The sequence below is a fragment of the Oncorhynchus clarkii genome, chromosome 19, assembly GCF_045791955.1.
Source record: "Oncorhynchus clarkii lewisi isolate Uvic-CL-2024 chromosome 19, UVic_Ocla_1.0, whole genome shotgun sequence".
NCBI lineage: Eukaryota > Metazoa > Chordata > Actinopteri > Salmoniformes > Salmonidae > Oncorhynchus > Oncorhynchus clarkii.
The window spans coordinates 18834354-18854076 of NC_092165.1; the positions used below are offsets into that span (position 1 = coordinate 18834354).

The 19723-nt window shown below is 46.6% G+C and overlaps 1 protein-coding gene across 2 annotated transcripts; it reads left to right on the forward strand.

The window, feature by feature from the left end:
- The first annotated feature begins 2090 nt into the window (after nucleotides 1-2090).
- LOC139374894 (uncharacterized) lies at nucleotides 2091-17253 on the forward strand. 2 transcript variants are annotated; one of them, XM_071116110.1, is made up of 9 exons: nucleotides 2091-2226; nucleotides 8570-8673; nucleotides 9006-9084; nucleotides 9772-9976; nucleotides 10540-10611; nucleotides 11212-12242; nucleotides 12638-13464; nucleotides 13982-14206; nucleotides 14397-17253. In XM_071116110.1, the coding sequence occupies exons 1-9, from the start codon at nucleotides 2132-2134 to the stop codon at nucleotides 14648-14650; spliced, it is 2892 nt and encodes a 963-aa protein (XP_070972211.1). In that variant the 5' UTR covers nucleotides 2091-2131; the 3' UTR covers nucleotides 14651-17253. The 2 variants fall into 2 exon arrangements, with proteins under 2 accessions (XP_070972211.1, XP_070972212.1); XM_071116111.1 differs by having other exon boundaries at nucleotides 2094-2226; nucleotides 9775-9976.
- The last annotated feature ends 2470 nt before the right edge of the window (nucleotides 17254-19723 follow it).

Genomic DNA, 19723 nt, shown 5'->3' on the forward strand with positions numbered 1-19723 from the left:
ATCCTGTTATATCTACAATAGATTTAATTGGACTGATCAAGTCAACATCGTACTTTCAAAATCTTAGCTAGCAGTCATCATTATGAATCAAGTCAACAATCTACTGGCAAATCATTTTTATTCTTTGTCATATGAAGAGAAATAATGAAGAGAAATTATAGATAAAACGTATCGGTGCTCATCGGCCATTGGACATAAACATTACACAACAAGTTGGAAATCGCAAATTCAACAATGAGTGGTTTGGAAGGAATCAGTGGCTAACTGCAAGCATTGCAAAACAATCATTAGCCTGCTATTCAGTGGAATGGCTGTGTGGTCCCAAGTCTAAGATTGAGAGTCTCTTTTCCTAGTTTAAAATTATAAACATTCAACATTGGCCATGCTGTCAACAAAGTATGAAATGTGCTGTGGTCAAAACAATTGTTAACTCGGAACTGCAAAATCGGACTTTAATGAGTTCAAGACAATTGGGAACTCTGGAAAAATGAGCTACGACTGGGAAACTTTGGGAACTTTTATCCAACTCGCAATTGTAAATCTGGAACTCGGGCCTCTTTCTAGAACTACAACCTGAAGATCACTGACGTCATCATGATTCAAATTTTTGTTGTTGTTGTTCCCAGTTGTCTTGAAACCACCATAAATCCAGAGAATGGCAGACTTTGATGACAAAGTTTGATGACAAAATTTGCACACGAAGGACCGCCACACCACCTTCCTGTTCAAGTGAGCACAGCACAACAAGGTGAGTCCAAAAATGTATTGTATGCTGCTGCATAAATTATGTAATATAACAGGGAGATATGTATACTGTAGCTAAGAAAGTAATACTAAGTGTATGTTGTGTAGTAAGCTGTTAGTAGCCTATGTGCCTCACCCTAATAATTTAGTCTATTTTCACCTCTTAATTTCGCCTACTGTTCTGACTTGGTGGTGCACATGTAGCCTATAACCTGTTTTTGAGAAATATAATCATTGAATATTATAAGAGCTTTCATTGTCTGCTTATATGCCCCCTTTATTTATACTACGGTTCTGACTTGGTGTACAGGGAGAACACTGTAAGAACCGCCCATTTCAAAAGTGCTGAATAAATAGTTCTATTGAAATTATGGATTGCCACTTATCCGCTTGTAATCCCTTTTATGCCATAGTTTGTACATCTCAACCACATTGGTTAAGCAAGTCAGCCATATCAGCTATGTTTTTTTCAAAGGCAGTAAATGGGGCTGAATGAACTGTTTCACTGCCAGATAAGGCTCTGATGATAGCCAGGTGTAGCAGTGGTAAGGTGTTGGGACTCTGCTGTTGGGACAGCTTTATGTAGGCCGTTACAGTTTGTGGGCACCGTTTGTCACCGTTATAGTGCAATTCATGTATTGTTTAGTGTTGTGTTGTGTAGTGGTTTTGCAGGCATGCATCCCAATTTATATGTTTTTTTGCCCCAACAAGATTTACATGCTAAAATCGCCGCTGATTGTACCAAAATAACTCAAACTGGAGATAGGCTAGGGGTGCTGGTAAATAACGTTGATGTAGGGTAATAAACTAGATGGCGCTACTGAGCACAATCAAGTTGCCCCAGCAGTTTAATTCAGTTAACTCTGGTGATATCTTGGAGTTCTTGCAGAGGTAATAACATTACTCCCAGCAAGAAAACGTGTTTAAATTCGCTGGTGAATCCAGAAAGAGACCAAGACAGATGCTGTTTCCCCTTCTTCCAGTTACAGTTAACAAGATAATCAAGTCTTCCCCTAGAAACGGGTAGGCAGTAGGCAACAACAATTTTTTTTCGTCCTCTCTCCGCGGACGAGTCCATTGCTTATATATGTAGGGTTGGATCTTTACCGCACTTCCAAAGAATCAGCATTCTAAGCACACTCCCTTTAAACGACACTACTACCACAATGTGTGGATGTTCTTCTTTTTTTTTAACAGTCACCAACTACGTGTTATATATGAGCTAAACACTATGTGAGCTAAACGTATCGTAAAGTAGCGTGTTGTTGATGTGTTTGTTCATCCCTCCGCTCTGAGGCAATGGGAGTGGCTAGAATAACCTTCGGGTGAGCCAGTCGAGAGAGCCGGAGAGCGAGAAACTGACGGAGAAGACTAGTCGGTTTTTAACATGGCGGAGACCGTACGCTCGCTCTTCGACTACCGGGAGCCACCGACCCTGGACAGCGACGGAGAGGGAACCAAACCGGCGCCGACACCTCGGGGGTGAGGGTTTTAGTCAGTCAGTTAGTTAATTAGTTGCCATGGCGACATTTAAAGGTATTTTTTCTGAGGTGACAGTGTGACAGCGCGAGCGAGATGGCGTGTTTGAGCTAACGCGGTGTTGAAGGAAAGTTGTAATGCGTAACACATTCGTTATTAACGTATTCTGTGCGAGACATTGTGTGAGAAACCAGTATAAATTATAGTCTAGTGTTCATTAGTTGCAATAGTTGCTACCCACTTCACAAAGCAGCTATAAATATAACGTTGTGTGTGTGTGTGCGTGTGCGTGCGTGCGTGTGTGTGTGTGTGTGAGAGAGAGAGAGAACTGTACGAGCTATAGTAGCTAGCAAATTTAGCAACTACTGTACTTGTGTAGTTATCAAATTGTGTGTGGTTGTGTGAGAAGAGAGAGCTCACACACAGGGAGAGGAGAGAGCGTGAGAGAAAGGAATGAGCACTGTGTGTGTGAGATAGAGAGGAGGGAAAGGGGAGTGTGTGTGTGTGTGTGAGCAAGGGGGAGGAGTGTGTGTGTTGGAGAGAGGGAGAGTGTGTGCGTGACAGAGACACACAGTGTGTGTGTATGGCAAGGGGGAATGGTGTGTGTTGGAGAGGGGGAGAGTGTGTGCGTGACAGACACAGTATGTGTGTGTGAGGGGGGGGGGGGGGGTGCGTGTTGTATGCAGAGACTGTGTGACAAAGAGAACAAGAGTGTGTGTGAGAGGAATGAGCACAGAGAGTGTGTGTGTGTGTGAGAGAGAGGGGGGGGGGTGTGCTAGAGGGGGTGGCATGTGTGGATGAATGTGTGTGAGAGAAAGGAGGGGAGGAGTTGTGTGTATTTAAGAGAGTGTGTGTGTGTGTGTGTATGCGTGTGTGTGTGTGTGTGTGAGAGAGAGAGAAAAAGGAGGGGAGGAGTTGTGTGTGTGTGTGTTTAAGAGAGGGAGTGTGTGTGAGAGAGAAAGGAGGGGAGGAGTTGTGTGTATGTGAGTGTGTGTGTGTGTGTTTAAGAGAGTGTGTGTGTGTGTGTGTGTGTGTGTGTGTGTGTGTGTGTGTGTGTGTGTGTGTGTGTGTGTGTGTGTGTGTGTGTGTGTGTGTGTGTGTGTGTGTGTGTAAAGGAGAGGAGGGGGGAAAAGTGAAAAGGTGTATTTTTCAGAGATTGTGTGAGAGAAAGGGCTGGGGGAGAGCTGCAGTGTGAGGAAAAGGGGAGAGAAAAAATAAATAAGGTGTGTTTTTTTGGAGAGTGTGTGTGAGGAGAGAGCTGTGAGAGAGACTGTGAAGGACATGTGTGTACGTGAGGGTGAGCATATTTGTGTAATAAAGGGGGAGTGTGTGTGTGCGTGTGTGAGGGAGGGAGGGATAGAGGGGAAGTGTGTGAGAGAGGTACAGGGAAGGGGAGGGAAGAGTGTGTTTGTGCATACATGTGTGTTGCTTAGTGGGGGAGGGTGTATGAGTGTTTGTTTGTGGTGTGTGTGTGTGAGAGGGGAGAGGAGTGGTCTGTGTGAGTGACTAGTGTGTTTATGTGTAACCAAGAAATGTGTGGGTGTGTGTGTGTGTTTGTAGAAGGGATAAAGCAAAGGGGATGAGAGAGAGAGAGAGAGAGAGAGAGAGAGAATGTGTTTCTGACTTTCCATTAGTGTGTTGTCTTCTAAGTAGAAAGAATAGTTTAGTAAGATACTAACATTTTGTGGTATCATATTTTGTGTGTGTGAGAGATTTGAGTTTTTGTTTAGTTATTTTAAACTGACAGTGAAGACGGGTGAAGAAAAGTGTGTGTGTCTGTCTTTAAGAAATGAAGGGATAGAGTGTGTTTGTGACGAAGAGAGAAGGGGAGGGTGTGTTACACACACACACACACCGAGAGTGTGTGTGTGTGTGTGTGTGTGTGTGTGTTTAAAGGGAAGAGAGCAAGATGAGGGGGGGTGTGTGTGAGGGAAAGAGAAGGGGAGGGTGTGTGATGGAGAGAGGGTGAGGAAGTGTGTGTGTGTGTGTGTTTGTGCGTGCGTGCGTGCACTTTTGAAACAGAAGGGAGGGAGAATGAGTGTCTGTCTGGGAAGGGAAAAAAAGGCTTTGTGTGTGTGTGTGTGTGTGTGTGAGAGAGAGAGCAAGTGTGTGTGTGTGTGTGTGTGAGAGAGAGAGCAAGCAGGAGAGAGAATGTGTGTGTCTGTGTGTGTTTGTTCTGGAGGCAGAGGGAGAAGTGTGTGTGTGTGTGTGTGTGTGTGTGTGTGTGTGTGTGTGTGTGTGTGTGTGTGTGTGTTCTGCAGGCAGAGAGAAAAAGGGAAGGGTGTGTGTGAAAGGGGGATACAGAGAGAAGGTGTGTGTGACTTAGACAGGGCAGTGTGTTTGCTTGTGTGTACGAGACAGGAAAGGAGAGTATTTATGCATCTACTTTGTTTATGAAAGAGGGAAGGACAGTGTGTGTGTGTGACTGAGTGGGGGGAGGGTGGGAGTGTGCGTGTAGAGAGAATGTTATCCATGGAGGAGGGAGAGTGTGCGAAGAGGATTGCGTGAGTGTGTGCATGCGTGCCTTATGGAGACTCGTGTAGTGTGTGAAAGGGTGTGTGTATTAAAAAGTACTGTCGTTCATGAGAGAAATAGATGGCTCATGTGTTCTGGAGATTGAGTGTGTGTGTTAGAGTGAGAAAAGAGGTGTATTGCAGGAAAAATGAAGAAGTCTAGGAGTGTGTATGGTGCAGATTGTATGTGTGTGTTTTTTTGTGTGTGTGTACGTTTTGTGTGTGAGAGAGAGGGAACATGAGACTGTGGGTTTGGATATTTGAGAGTGTGTGTGTGTGTGTGTGTCTGTGTGTGTGTGTGTGTGTGTGTGTGTGTGTGTGTGTGAGAGCGAGCGAGCAAGCATGTGAGCTTTAGAGAGGGGGAGGGGTGTGTGCGTGCATGTGAGCTTGGCTGGAGAGAATGTGTGTGTGCCTGAGAGGGTGTGTTTTTGTGTGTGCACATGTTGGTCTTGAGTGAGGACTTGTTTGTATATTTGTGTGTGTATGTGGGTTGGTAAAGGATGATGGCTGTGTGTGTGAGAGTGTGTTTGTTTGTGGGAGAGGGAGAGATGTTCAGGGATAGGGGAATGGAGAGAATCAATGGTAGGAAGAGAAAGAGATTGATAGAGTGAAGGACAGATGGAATGGAGAAGAGAGACATCTGATTAGACAGTGCTAGAATAGACCACACACACACAATGGACTATCACCAAGAGAAACACTCCTATGGACTTACTTCCTCAATCCTGGTTGGGTTTACGTAAACATGTCATGATAAATCCAAGAGACTGGCGATATGCCGTTGTCGTAACTGGTCCCTGGTCAAAAGTAGTGCACTATATAATGTGTGGTCGTAGTGCATTGAATCATGTAGAATTCACAAACACACATAGTAGTAGACAATTTCACACTTGTCCCCCCTGCTGTATTTGAAGACCCTTAAAACCATCAAGGAGATATAAGCAAAATTCCATTGGAACATATTGGTTAGGAAATACATTATATAAACAAAAGTATGTGGACACCTTAAAATGAGTGTATTTGGCTATTTTAGCCACACCGTTGCTGACAGGTGTATAAAATCGAGCACGCAACCATGCAATCTTCATAGACAAACATTGGCAGTAGAATGGTCTTACTGGAGAGCTCAGTGACTTTCAACGGTGGTACCGTCATAGGATGCCACCGTTCCAACAAGTCAGTTTGTCAAATTTCTGTCCTGCTGGAGCTGCCCTTGTCAACTATAAGGGCTGTTATTGTGAAGCGAAAAGGCAAGGAGCAACAACGACTCAGCCGCAAGGTGGTAGGCCACACAAGCTCATAGAACGGGACCGCCGAATGCTGAAGCGCATAACAATCGCCTGTCCCCGATTGCAACACTCACTACGAGTTCCAAACTGCCTCTGGAAGCAGCGTCAGCACAATAACTGTTTGTCAGGTGATTCATGAAATGGGTTTCCATGTCCGAGCAGCCACAAACAAGCCTAAAATCACCATGCGCAATGCCAAGTGTCAATTGGAGTGGTGTAAAGCTCGTTGCCATTGGACTCTGGTGGTCCCGTGTGGCTCAGTTGGTAGAGCATGCAACGCCGAGGGTTGCGGGTTTGATTTCCACGGTTGGACCAGAATGAAAATGTTTGCACTCATGCGCTCTGGATAAGATCTGCTAAATGGCAAAATATATTTTTTAAAGTCAAAAATAAAAACATAGAAGCAAATCACGCTTCACCATCTGGCGAAGGACGAATCTGGGTTTTGCGGAAGCCAGGAGAACGCTACCTGCCCTAATGCATAGTGCTAATTGTAAAGTTTGGTGGAGGAGGAATAATGGTCTGGGGCTGTTTTCATGGTTCAGGCTAGGCCCCTTAGTTCCAGTGAAGGGAAATCTTAATGCTCCAGCATACAATGACATTCTAGATGTTTATGTGCTTCCAACTTTGTGGCAACAGTTTGGGGAAGGCCCTTTCCTGTTTCAGCATGACAATGCCCCCATGCACAAAGCAAGGTCCATACAGAAATGGTCTGTTGAGATTGGTGTGGAAGAACTTGACTGGCCTGCATAGAACCCTGACCTCAACCCCGTCGAACACCTTTGAGATGAATTGGAACACCGACTTGCGAGCCAGGCGTAATCGCCCAACATCAGTGCCCGACCTCACTAACACTTCGATCACACCGACAGTGTCCTTGCGCCAAATAGTACGCAGCGTCATCTGGATATGTCTGCAACAAAAGTTCAACGTTCATCTTCTGCTACCATTTCCGTCAAGCCACCTATGCATACAGTTTGATGCATACGTTTGATAAATTCAACGTATGCACCACACCGAACACACTGCAACTGCCTCTGCGACGCAATGCTGCAGGCCAAACACAGTGTTTCATTGGAAATTAATGAAATTCTGGTGAACCAAATATGCGATGGCGCTGTCGGTGTGATCGAAGCGTAATGCTCTTATGTCCCCGCAGCAATGTTCCAACATCTAGTGGGAAGCCTTCCCAGAAAAGTGGAGGCTGTTATAGCAGCAAAGGGGGGACCAACTCCATATTAATGCCCAAGATTTTGGAATGAGATGTTCGACGAACAAGTGTCCACATACTTTTGGTCCATTTAGTGTATGCAACCTAACGGGAAGAACTGACCAGGCTAGAAAGGCTGTGGTACTGTACCACACACACACACACACACACACACACACACACACACACACACATATATATATATATATATATATATATATACACACTATGAACCACTGTACTGTATGTAAATCAGTTGTTGCTAATGCCTCTTATAATGTAACCTTATACAATAGGGAATGGGTGGAAAGCATTTAAAAGAACGCTGTTACTTTAAGAAAGAGCAACTAGGCCCAAGCTTAGTAGACAAAAGTATGGGCATACATGAGTGACCATGCAGACATACACACTCACACGAGAGAGTGTGCACACAAGAAAGTGCAGGCGAGCACGCGCGCACACACACACACACACACGTTATCACGAGTCCAGATGGAGAGCGAGGGGCAGATCAATACAAAGACAGCGAGTCTGGTTGATATCTCTGCTCAAAGAGTCTCTCTCTCTCTCTCTCTCTCTCTCTCTCTCTCTCACATACACCTCTCGCTCCCACACACACGCACAAACACACACGCAGTAATGAACACTTGAAAAACCAAGGCACTGTCTTCCTATGGCCTAGTTTTAAGAGCGTTCAATGTCATGTAAGGAAAAAATAGAAAGAATTACAGAAAACAGTGTGTGTGTAGAAAAACTGCCCTAAATCACACTGATCCAAAGCCAGTTTCTAGTGCTTGGATTTGAATGGTTACGGCTAGGCTTGAGGCAAAGAAAGATTAGCTCAGATCAGCTCCTAGTGTATCCTCTGCTCTTACTTACAAGTGGCTTTACGCTATGGCTAGAATCTGCACCGTAGCACAGATCTTGGATCAGTTTACCATCCCTGTATCCTGAATCCCTGGTAGTGGAGTGAAACTCAACACAGACCTTGGATCAGTGTCTTGTATTGTGGCTTGTGATTCACAAATGTCCCTTCAACACCAATTTACCCAGTAAGAATTTGGCCCAATTCTGCCCAAATCCTGTCCGGTCAGCATTCAGCATAGTCTAAATGAATCAATGATTCAGTTGTTATTGGTTGAAAGTAATTGGATACAGAAATTGAGACGGGGTTCCTATTGGTAATCAGTGTATTGATTGCTTTTCCTACCGGATTGATGTTAAGATTGGTCCGCCTGGGGCATTGATAAAATTATTCTCTGTCTCTGTCTCTCTCTCTGTCTTTCCCTCTCTCTCTGTCTCTCTGTCTCTCTCTCTCTGTGTGTGTTCCACAGACGCGGTTGTGGGAGGAAAAGGAAGGGAACGCCGGTGAAAGTGTGCGACCGCGTCTTTGTCACAGAGGATGAGGAGGAGAGCTCCGAACACAGCTACGGTCCAGGTGTGTGTTTGTCCTTTAGGGACGATTCTTCTGTTGACGCGTGTGTCTTATAGTTGTGTAGTGCGTGTCCTTTTGAGTGTGTGTGCATGCGTCCGGGATTGTGCGAGTTATGGGTGGAAGAGTGGGGGTGCGTGCTGACCTATATAAATGTTTGTGTGACTGACTGTGTTTGTGTGTGAGATGTGCATATGTGTTTAGGTGGGGAAAGGGTGATGACCTTGTGTGTGTGTGTCCTTTCGAGCGTGTCAGTGTGTGTGTGTGCAGTCGTGCATCTGTGTCTGTGTGCATTTGCTTGTGTGCTCGTGTGTAATCCTTTTATACTCTTCTCTCAGGTGATGGTAAAGGGGCTGCAGAGAACAAACGACCAACCCTGGATGGCCCATGCTACATCAATGAACCTGTTCAGATCTGGTAAGTGTGATTTCATTTCATGGTGTTATTTTTATGATAAAATGTTTTTTATTTGATAACATTTGTGTACTTTTTATTGTGTGTGTCATGTATAGTACAAGGTGTCGAAAGCGTTCCACAGGGATGCTGGCCCATGTTGACTCCAATGCTTCCCACAGTTGTGTCAAGTTGGCTGGATGTCCTTTTGGGTGGTGGACCATTCTTGATACACACAGGAAACTGTTGAGCGGGAAAAACCCAGCAGCGTTGCAGTTCTTGACACAAAGCGTCTGACACCTACTACCATACCCGGTTCGAAGGCAAACTTTTGTCTTGCCCATTCACCCTCTGAATGGCACACATACACAATTCATGTCTCAAGGCTTAAAAATCCTTCTTTAACCTGTCTCCTCCCCTTCATCTACACCGATTGAAGTGGATTTAACAAGTGACATCAATAAGGGATCATAGCTTTCACCTGGTCAGTCTATGACATGGAAAGAGCAGGTGTTCCTAATGTTTTGTATAGTTGTGCTGTTTTGTGTGGGGTAGCTTTGTGTGTGTGTGTGTGTGTCTTAGCTTCAGATAGCAGACACAATTTTTGCTGATTTTGTATGCATAGGTCCACGTGTGCTGATCTATCTACCTCCCTCCCTCTCCTTCTCTATCTCTCTTTCCCCATCTTTCTTCCTCTCTCCCCCCTTTCAGCAGTGGGTCTTCAGAGTTGGGTGAGGAGGGATCCAGCGGGGGCAGGGGGGCGGCGGTGATGTACCCCCCTCCTCCAAACTGCCGCATCCGAGAGGTACACTGTGGGAGCCAGGTGCGTCTGGTCGTCATAGCGATCCGAGACATCACCAAGGGAGAGGAGATCACCGTTGACTACAGCCTGACCGAGTGGGGAGACAACACTATGGTGAGTAACCATGGCGACATACCTGTAAGAGCCTAAGTAACTGTTGCCATGGTGAGTAACCATGAGGATGTACCTGTTAGAGCCTAAGTAACTGTAGCCATAGCGCTGGCTGGTTCCCGATATAGCCTGGGATGTAGTGGACTGTAAATACAAGTCAAGTGCAGTCAATGTACAGCTTACATTTCCTAATGGAAAAAATCACATGCAGTGAGCGAAATAACTACAAAATAGTTACATTTTGAATAGACAGTATGCCACAATATCCATGATTTGTTTATGCGAGGCAAGTTGTAAGTACTGCAACTAGCGACTGGATCACGTGCAACACATTTCTGCGCTGTCTACTTTTACTTTGATGAAATGATCCTCTTTTTCCTCGCAGAAGTCGTTGAGTATTTTGCGCCGTAATACATATCTGGGTCTTTTCACCTGGGCTGACTACTGTATTTGACTGATTATAGTATCTAGTGCTTTTTGAGTAGCTACTGTAATTGGTTTGACCGCCTGATTGACAGCACTGGGGGGGTAATTAATGGATGTTAATGGAGCCTGTATCCCTCCAGGGTTTCCGTGGTACTGTCTCCTCAGGGAGATATGAGTGTATCGCTGACCCTGAGAACAACCGTATCAAAAAGGTACGAAAATACGCCTGTTGCCTACATACACCTACTATATTTCTACAACACTCAATATTATACTGATGTGCTTGTTTTATATGTCTACACTCCATGCACCTGTCTAATATACCCTCAACGGTTGTAATATACTAGTATTGCTCACTCAATGGACACTCCTCATTCAGGCACCCACCATTCACAGTCACTCTAAACCAGTGGTACTCAACCCTGGTCCCGGGGACCCAAAGGGGTGCACATTTTAGTTTTTACCTTAGCACTACACAGCTGATTCAAACGATCAACTCATCATCAATGCTTTAAGCTTTGATGATTTGAATCAGGTGTGCAGTGCTAAGGAAAAACGCAAATATGCACCCCTTTTGGGTCCCCGGGACCAGGGTTGAGAACCGCTGCTCTAAACAGTCTGTCTTATGTACTTGTCTGTACTCTACTCACACAACTGGCTCAAGCACCACTCATCTCTCGGTCTCGCTGTCTCTCTCCCTCTCCTTTCTCCCTCATTCTTTCTCTTGTCTCTCTCTCTCCCTCATTCTTTCTCTTCTCTCTCTCTCTCTCTCTCTCTCTCTCTCTCTCTCTCTCTCTCTCTCTCTCTCTCAGGAGGAAGAGTCCGGGCTCGTGCCCTCCTCTCTCTCAGCCCAGGACTACCTCACCCCTTCCTGGCCCCTGTCCCCCTCTTCCTCCCCCCTCTCCCACTCCAACGCCAGCGACTCGGATCCCCAGAATGAGGAGGGCGAGGACGGGGGTCAGAGACGCACACCTCGCCGGCGAAAACGCCGCCGGACCACCACACCTTCCAAAAAGAGAACCACCCCTCACCGGACATCCCCGGGCCGCCCTCCCCTCTCCTCTTCATACCGCCCCCTCACCTTCTCCCCCCCTCCCTCCTCCTCCACCTCTTCTCGCCCTTCTCTGTTCAAATCCCCCGCTCCTTTGGGGCCCAACACGACGGCGAACATCAGTATTAACATCGCCAGGGGGGTTGGCATGGGCATGCCCCCCCAGAAGCTGAGCTGCGCCTACTGCGGCCGCCACTTCCGCTCACTGGGGCGCCACCTGGACAAGCACCACACCAACCAGCCTGAGATCCGCGCCGCGCTCATCGAGCGCTTTATGCCCCACCTGGCGGCCGCGCACGCCACACACCACACTCAGTCCCAGCAGCAACCTCGGTCATCATCAGGAGTGGAGCAAAACTCCCACAAGCCACCACCGGGGGGCGCCACCGCGTTCTCCCTGTCTCCTCAACGTCCGGAAGCCCAATCCCCTTCCTCCGCCGTTGGGGGAAACTCCTCCCCCCTGGTATTGACTCCACCCCGAGGGCGCAGTGCGGTGGCCGTGTCCGTTCTGAAGAGAAGCCCGCCTCCGGCGGCTGTGACCCCGCCCAGAAAGGCGGGACTGCGCAAAGTGAAGAAGGAAAAAGAGGAGGAGGAAGAGGAGAACGATCTGGTGGAAGTTGAGGTGGTGAAGCCCAAAGAAGAGGCAGAGGCGGCTTTTCCCCACGTCTTTCAGCAGACGCCCAAGGAGATGGAACGGCTGCCGAAAGAGGATGAAAATGAAGAAGAGGAGGAGGCGAACGGTATGATGGAAGACGACAGTGGAGCGGAGGATAAGGAGAAGGAGTTATTGAGGTGAGGTACTCCGTTAAAGGACTCGTTCACCTAAATGACAGATTCACCTCATCAAATGGATATTGAGAAAGTAGTTGATGGATCAGCAAAGAGCCAGCAAACTGAACTGCTGCTCAGCTTTAGAATTGAGAAATGTGAAACAGCAGGAATGCTTTTAGCATACTTTAATTAGATGACTAAATCAGTCAACTGAAACGGACTTAAAATTAACTTCAAACTGCTGATGTGATGTTATCAATATATTAAATGTTATGAGTATAGTACATACTTTAAATAGATGTTTATTTTTTTGTTGTGCTTTGAATAAATTAATAACTGACGCCTGCAATTGAAACTAATCTCTCTCCCTCTCCTTTCTCCCTCATTCTTTCGCTTCTTCCCTCCCTCTCCCTCAGTTCGGGACGTCTCCACATGCTGCCCCTCCTCTCCTCCCTGTCTTCCCTGGTCCTCTACCTCCGCAGGCTCCAGCACTCTGCCTTCCTCTCCCTGTCCCGCCAGCTCCAATCCGCCGAGGCCTGGCGCCTCCTGTGCCACTCCTCCCTCGCCCTGCTCATACTCTACAACCGTCGCCGCGAGTGCGAGGTCTCCAAACTGGCCATAGCCGAATACCGCTCCCGTGTCACCCCCCAGTGCCCCGTGCCAGTGCCCCCCGGCGCCCCGCCCGCCCTCACACCCCTGGAGGCATCGCTTTCGCCCTTTGAGCGTCTCGTGCTTCCACATTTGCCTCGAGTAGGTGTCCAGGGCAAACGAGGAAGAGTGCAACCTCTTATCCTGCCACCGCACTGCGAGCCGTGTCTGGAACTCCTCCTCCAGACCAGGCAAGATGTCGGCGTCGATCCCCAGAACCCGTACGTCTTCGCCCGGCCGTACCACTCCCCAGCCACCCCCCTCCGTGGCACCGACCTCCTCCGGAGCCTGGCCCGCTCCAGTGGCACCCGGAACCCCCGCGCCCTCACCCAGACCCGAGTCCGGCGCCAGGTCGCCATCTTGACGCAGCTGCTATTGCTCGGCGAGGGGGAGGAGCCAGGACAGCCAGGTGGGAACGCTGTAGAGCGCCTGGAACACTTCCTGGAGCGCGAGTACCACGTGACGCAGAGCTGCGGCGGGATTGGCCAGGACCCGGGGCTGATGGGTAGAGTGGGGCGCGTGGTGCTGTGCGGGGAGAGAGACGGCGTGCTGTTCCGGGGGATGAGCCTCCACCACATCTGTCTGGAGCTTGACGGTAAGGAGACACTGAGGATTAAAATGTACGTCAGGCCTGAATAGTCAAGCTAGAAGTGGAGATATTTTTCTCTCCTTTAATGTGTATTAAGTACGCTTGATTCAACCTGCTTGATATAATGGAACGGATGGAACAAAACATGATGACCGTTAGAGAAAGGTTAGCTGTAGGTCAAACCGATCAGAAGTTTTCGTGAGACGACCAATTTTCGGGATGTCTCATGGTCTGACAAACACCGCTCTGGCTCTGCCACCTTTCACCGCAGATGCGGAAGTGCGACATCATCGGATGCTGTGGATTGAAAAAGATATCTCTAGCTTAAACTGACATTTTGATTAGGATTTTTTTTTAAAATTATGTTACTTCGGTCAATCAACTCTAGAGGGTTAAACAGTTTAGCGTTGTCTCATGATGATTGTTCATTTTGGACTGCCCTTTAGTATGATGAGGACCAGCGTTGTAGTTAAAGTTGAGAAACATTTACATGTATTTGACCCTTCTCTTTCTCCCCTTACAGTGATGTCAGGCAACTCGGCCGACTCGTACTCTGAGGGCGACTCTGACGGCGAGGGGCGGAAGGAGAAGGGCGAGGTGGCCTCTCCCAGCCTGCTGATGGTGAGGAAGGGCAGGACCAACAGCAGGACGCCGCGTGCCAGGAAACTCAAGGTCACGCCTTCCTCCACATCGCCCCTCTCCCCCTCGCTCCCCGGCCGCAGAAGAGGCTCAGGTGGGCCCAAATCAGGTGTGTGTGTGTTCATTCCATACTCAAACTCCGAAAGAGCTGAGACATTCAAGACCAATACAGAAGTAAGTGTGTGTCGTGTGTGTGTGTATGTACACAGTAGTGTGTGTGTACTGTATACAGCCCGCCACAAAGACATGTCTACACAGATCCATCCCTGTGTGTACTAACCCACCCCCTCCCCGCACAGGAAAACGCGGCGTCCTCAAGCGCCCGTGGTCGGACGCAGAGCGCGCCGCTGTGGAGGAGCACCTGACCTGCAACATCGCCGAGCTGCGCGTGCCTGCCAAGGCCGACTGCGAGCGCTGCCTGCAGAGCTGCCCGCTGCTGGTCACCAACCGGCGCGACTGGCGGGCCATCAAATTCTACTGTCACAACCGCATCCAGCTGCTTAAGAAGAACCAGCGGCGTGAGGACGACGGGACGCCCATCATGGTGTGCTGAGAAGACTGACGGAGAGACTGAGAGATTGATGGACAGACACAACAATAGCTCCACAGTATCCACAATAGCGTGCTACTTGGAATGAAGGAAGCCTAAACAGAGGCGTGGTCAACTCCGTAACGTTACAGCAGTGACTGTCAACTCTGTAATATTTTTTCCGCTGACGGTCCAAAAACAAGAGTTGATGCTTAAGGAACAGAGTTGATGCTTAAGGAAGCAATGTAGTGGGCGTGTCTTTGAAGTGGTACGCTAATGTGGGTATTGGAATGTAGCCTACATCTCATTAAGCAGGTTTCCATCCAACCTTTTTATGTAGTAAAGTACAGGTCAATGTCGGGTCAAAAATGTAGTGACAAGCCTGATGGAAACAACATTTTTCGGTACACTTTCCAAATGTCAACAAAACGAAATACGCTAGACAAGGTGGGATATTTTGTGTCGGTAAAATGAAGTATGCGAGAAATGTCGGTGGAACTATTGATGTAATAACCATCATATCGAAGTAAACTTGGGGTCGCGTGATGGCATGTGTGGCCCTCCCACTACGGCGCGTCAGGAAAGCATGCAGTTTATTAGGCTACAGATTAAATACATTGGGATGAACTTCACAGGGTGGTGAAAGTGCAAGGTGATGAGCTTGGTGCTCCTGTTTAATAAATATCAAGGGTCTTATTTATTTTGGTGATCATCGATGCGTGGCAGCCGTTTGACAAATAAAGAAAACTCGCTCTTTTGGCCATAATAATCTCATGTAGCCTATATGTGTGTTCTAGCCAACAGCGCGCACGTGCCAGTACCAGAGTGGGCAGACTCGCTATATAACAGAACAGTTTTTGTGGGAAAACCATCTGTAGAGTTGAAAATGTGATGGAAACCCATGTAACTTATTTTTTTTATTTGGTACATGGGAATTTAACAGCAAAAGGTATTTGTATGTACACTACATCATCACGCACGGTCAATTTGATGGAAACCTGTCTCTGGTGGGAAAATGCACATATTGTTTTTGTGCGGATTTGAGAATATCTGTCACCAATTGGATGGAAACCTAGCTATTGATACACTTATATATTGTCCTCTGAGACAAAAAGAGGCAGAGACTGGGGGAGTGAGAGAAGGAGTGACTGTGTAGGAGTGACAACAGCCTGTGTTGTGTATGTGGACATTTTAATTTAGTTTTCGCTTGAAAACGAGATGAACAATGTTCAGAACGCACCACAGATTGTTGTATTTAGATTTTTTTTGGACTCCGGTGTTTTTGACATACTCAAGTGTTGTATGGACGTTTCTGAACACACTCAAGTTAACACTATTAGGGTTTGAGGCTGTAGTGTGTGTGTGTGTTTCCAGTGCTGAGAAGATGTTATAGGGTCTCCAACACCCAGTCCTGGAGAGTGCATGCTTTAGTTCCAGTACTAACTCACCCGATGAAACTACACCTGACTGAAAGACCATGGCTAGATCATTATTTAAAACGGGTGTGCTAATAGCGCTGAGCCGGAGCAAAAGCCTGCACCCCAGGAGCGGAGCAAGAGAGCCCCTGGGTTAGAGTGAAGGGGGGGGGGAAGGAAACGCCACCATCAGTGTGTTGTAAATTTTCTTTTTGGACTACCTAAGACACTGTATAGTCAGTTTGGGGCTTTTCCCCGCTCCCTCCTTCAAAATGAACACTACAAGACAGCAGTTGAATACTGCTTTGCCTAAAATACACCAAGTATATTCTTGTTGTTGGCATCTTTCTTTTATTTTGTGCCTGTTGCACGTGTTTTCTTAAAAGCGCTTTGAAAAGGTGCATTAGGCCGTCGGGCCATTCTTCTGCGACGAGCAGAGTTCTGTATTTAACTTGGCTGTGTTCTTCAAAGTGATTTTTGGGGGGGCAATCTTTCAGAAGAGTGGGCATAGCTGAATACTATGCCACGCTATGGTTATTTTTTTACATGCAGTGTTGTTGCGTCATTTGTGTTGATTGTTTTGCCTTTTCAGACTGACCAGTGTAGCTCCAGTCTTTTTTCAGCAACTCTGGTTTCTATCGTTCACTGCTGTTAGATGATGAGCTGCTTGTAGCTCTAGTCCAGGGTGTTAGTGTGGCTTGCTAACTCTTAGGCTGGCATTCAATCCGATCAGTGGTAGATTTGCATTATAGCACGCTTGACATTTTTAAAAGTAATTTCCGATTAAGCCGACATATACAGAGTTTGCGGAAACATTGCCTTTAAAAGATGCATAGCTGACAAAGTGCGGTCGGGTGGAATCCCGGCTTGAGCCTTCACAGCTTTAGCTAGTCGCACTAACGCCCTGGACCAGAGCTGGGCTTCTTTGTAGGTCTGCCGGAGCCCCAAGTAACCCGGCATTTTGTCTTATTGGATTAAAACCGCACAACACCTCTTGATAGATAGTTGAATTTATTTAACATAATCACATATAATCTTACATTGTTTCATGCTATCATCTTGCCAGTTTCGTTGTACATAAAAAAATATGATCATTACGTAAACTGGTTTGTTTGTGCTGTCCGTAGTTTATTTGTTCATTTGCGAGTTGGTATTGTACATAGGTCTATGGTTTTGTAAATATTCACAGAAATGCATAAAGGGGAAAAAAACTACACAATGGCTTGATTTTTTGTGTTATGTTTTTATATAAGTCTGAAAAGTTCAAGTCGTATTTCTGAAGTTTGATTCTTTCAATGTACTAACAATGAGTGCATCCCAATAATATCTGCTTTTTTATGTTATTTTTATTTCACCTTTATTTAACCAGGTAGGCTAGTTGAGAACACTTTCTCATTTACAACTGCGACCCGGCCAAGAATAAAGCAAAGCAGTTCGACACATACAACAACATAGAGTTACACATGGAATAAACAAACATACAGTCAATAATACAGTAGAAAAAAGTATATATACAGTGTGTGCAAATGATGTAAGATAAGGGAGGTAAAGGCAATAAATAGGCCATGGTGGCGAAGTAATTACAATATACCAATTAAACACGAGTGATTGATGTGCAGAAGATGAATGTGCAAGTAGAGTTACTGGGGTGCAAGATAAATAAATACAGTATGGGGATGAGGTAGTTGGATGGGCTATTTACAGATGGGCTATGTACAGGTGCAGTGATCTGTGAGCTGCTCTGACAGCTGTGCTTAAAGCTAGCGAGGGAGATATAAGTCTCCAGCTTCGGTGATGTTTGCCGTTTGTTCCAGTCATTGGCAGCAGAGAACTGTAAGGAGAGGCGGCCAAAGGAGGAATTGGCTTTGGGGGTGACCAGTGAGATATACCTGCTGGAGCGCGTGCTACGGGTGGGTGCTGCTATGGTGACCAGTGAGCTGAGATAAGGCGGGGCTTTACCTAGCAGAGACTTGTAGATGACCTGGAGCCAGTGGGTTTAGCGACGAGTATGAAGCGAGGGCCAGCCAACGAGAGCATACAGGTCGCAGTGGTAGGTAGTATATGGGGCTTTGGTTACAAAACGGATGGCACTGTGATACACTACATCCAATTTGTTGAGTAGAGTGTTGGAGGCTATTTTGTAAATGACATCGCCGAAGTCAATGATCGGTAGGATGGTCAGTTTTATGAGGGTATGTTTGGCAGCGTGAGTGAAGGATGCTTTGTTGCGAAATAGGAAGCTGATTCTAGATTTAATTTTGGATTGTAGATGCTTAATGTGAGTCTGAAAGGAGAGTCTAACCAGACTTCTAGGTATTTGTAGTTATCCGCATATGCTAAGTCAGAACCGTCCAGAGTAGTGATGCTGGACGGGCGGGCAGGTGCAGGCTGCGATCGGTTGACAAGCATGCATTTAGTTTTACTTGCATTTAAGAGCAGTTGGAGGCAACGGAAGGAGAGTTGTATGGCATTGAAGCTCATCTGTCGGTTAGTTAACACAGTGTCCAAAGAAGGGCCAGAAGTATACAGAATGGTGTCGTCTGCGTAGAGGTGTATCAGAGAATCACCAGCTGCAAGAGCGACATCATTGATGTATACAGAGAAGAGGATTGAATCCTGTGGCACCCCCATAGAGACTGCCAGAGGTCCAGACAACAGGCCCTTCGATTTGACACACTGAACTCTATCAGATAAGTAGTTGGTGAACCAGGCAAGGCAGTCATTTGAGAAACCAAGGCTGTTTAGTCTGCCGATTTAAGAATGTGGTGATTGACAGAGTCAAAAGCCTTGGCCAGGTCGATGAAAATGGCTGCACAGTAATGTCTCTTATCGATGGCGGTTATGATATCGTTTAGGACCTTGAGGTGCACCCATGACCAGCTCTGAAACCAGATTGCATAGCGGAGAAGGTACGGTGAGAATCGAAATGGTTGGTAATCTGTTTGTTAACTTGGCTTTCGAAGACCTTAGAAAGGCAGGGTAGGATAGATATAGGTCTGTAGCAGTTTGGGTTTAGAGTGTCTCCCCCTTTGAGGAGGGGGATGATCGTGGCAGCTTACCAATCTTTGGGAATCTCAGACGATATGAAAGAGAGGATGAACAGGATAGTAATAGGGGTTGCAACAATCTTCTGAAGTGTACACTAGTTTAAAAACATTATTGTGGGAGTTTCCACAATATTATTTTTCAAATTTCCTTTAATCGGTGAAGGAAAGTGAGCAGGTGCACATTTTGGGAGGAAGAAGACATAATTAGTCCAAAAAGTAAACTTCCCCAGTATTTCCCATGGGCGGAGTGCTTTATTTTTTCCACACCAACTGACTAGACCACTAGGTGGGAGTGTTGCCCTGGTATCAAACAGAATCAGACCCACATTCATATAGCGTCTCGGAGTGTCCTATCCCATGTCATCTTAATTATGATCTAAAAGGCAAACTGACCCTAGATCAGCAATGCTTCTCTAGGAATTATGAATATGGGCCCTGATTTAGTGCAGCGTTTACCGTGAATGCGGTCTCTGCGACCACGGGAACATTGTCTTTAATTGTCCAACATGCTACAAAGCTGAACTTCCACGATACAGATTGAATGGAGCCATTGGAAATGCATACAGTTAGATAAGAAATGTTATTAGCTAAGAATGTTGGGTAAGGTTTTAAAACAAAAGAAACGCAATAGATAA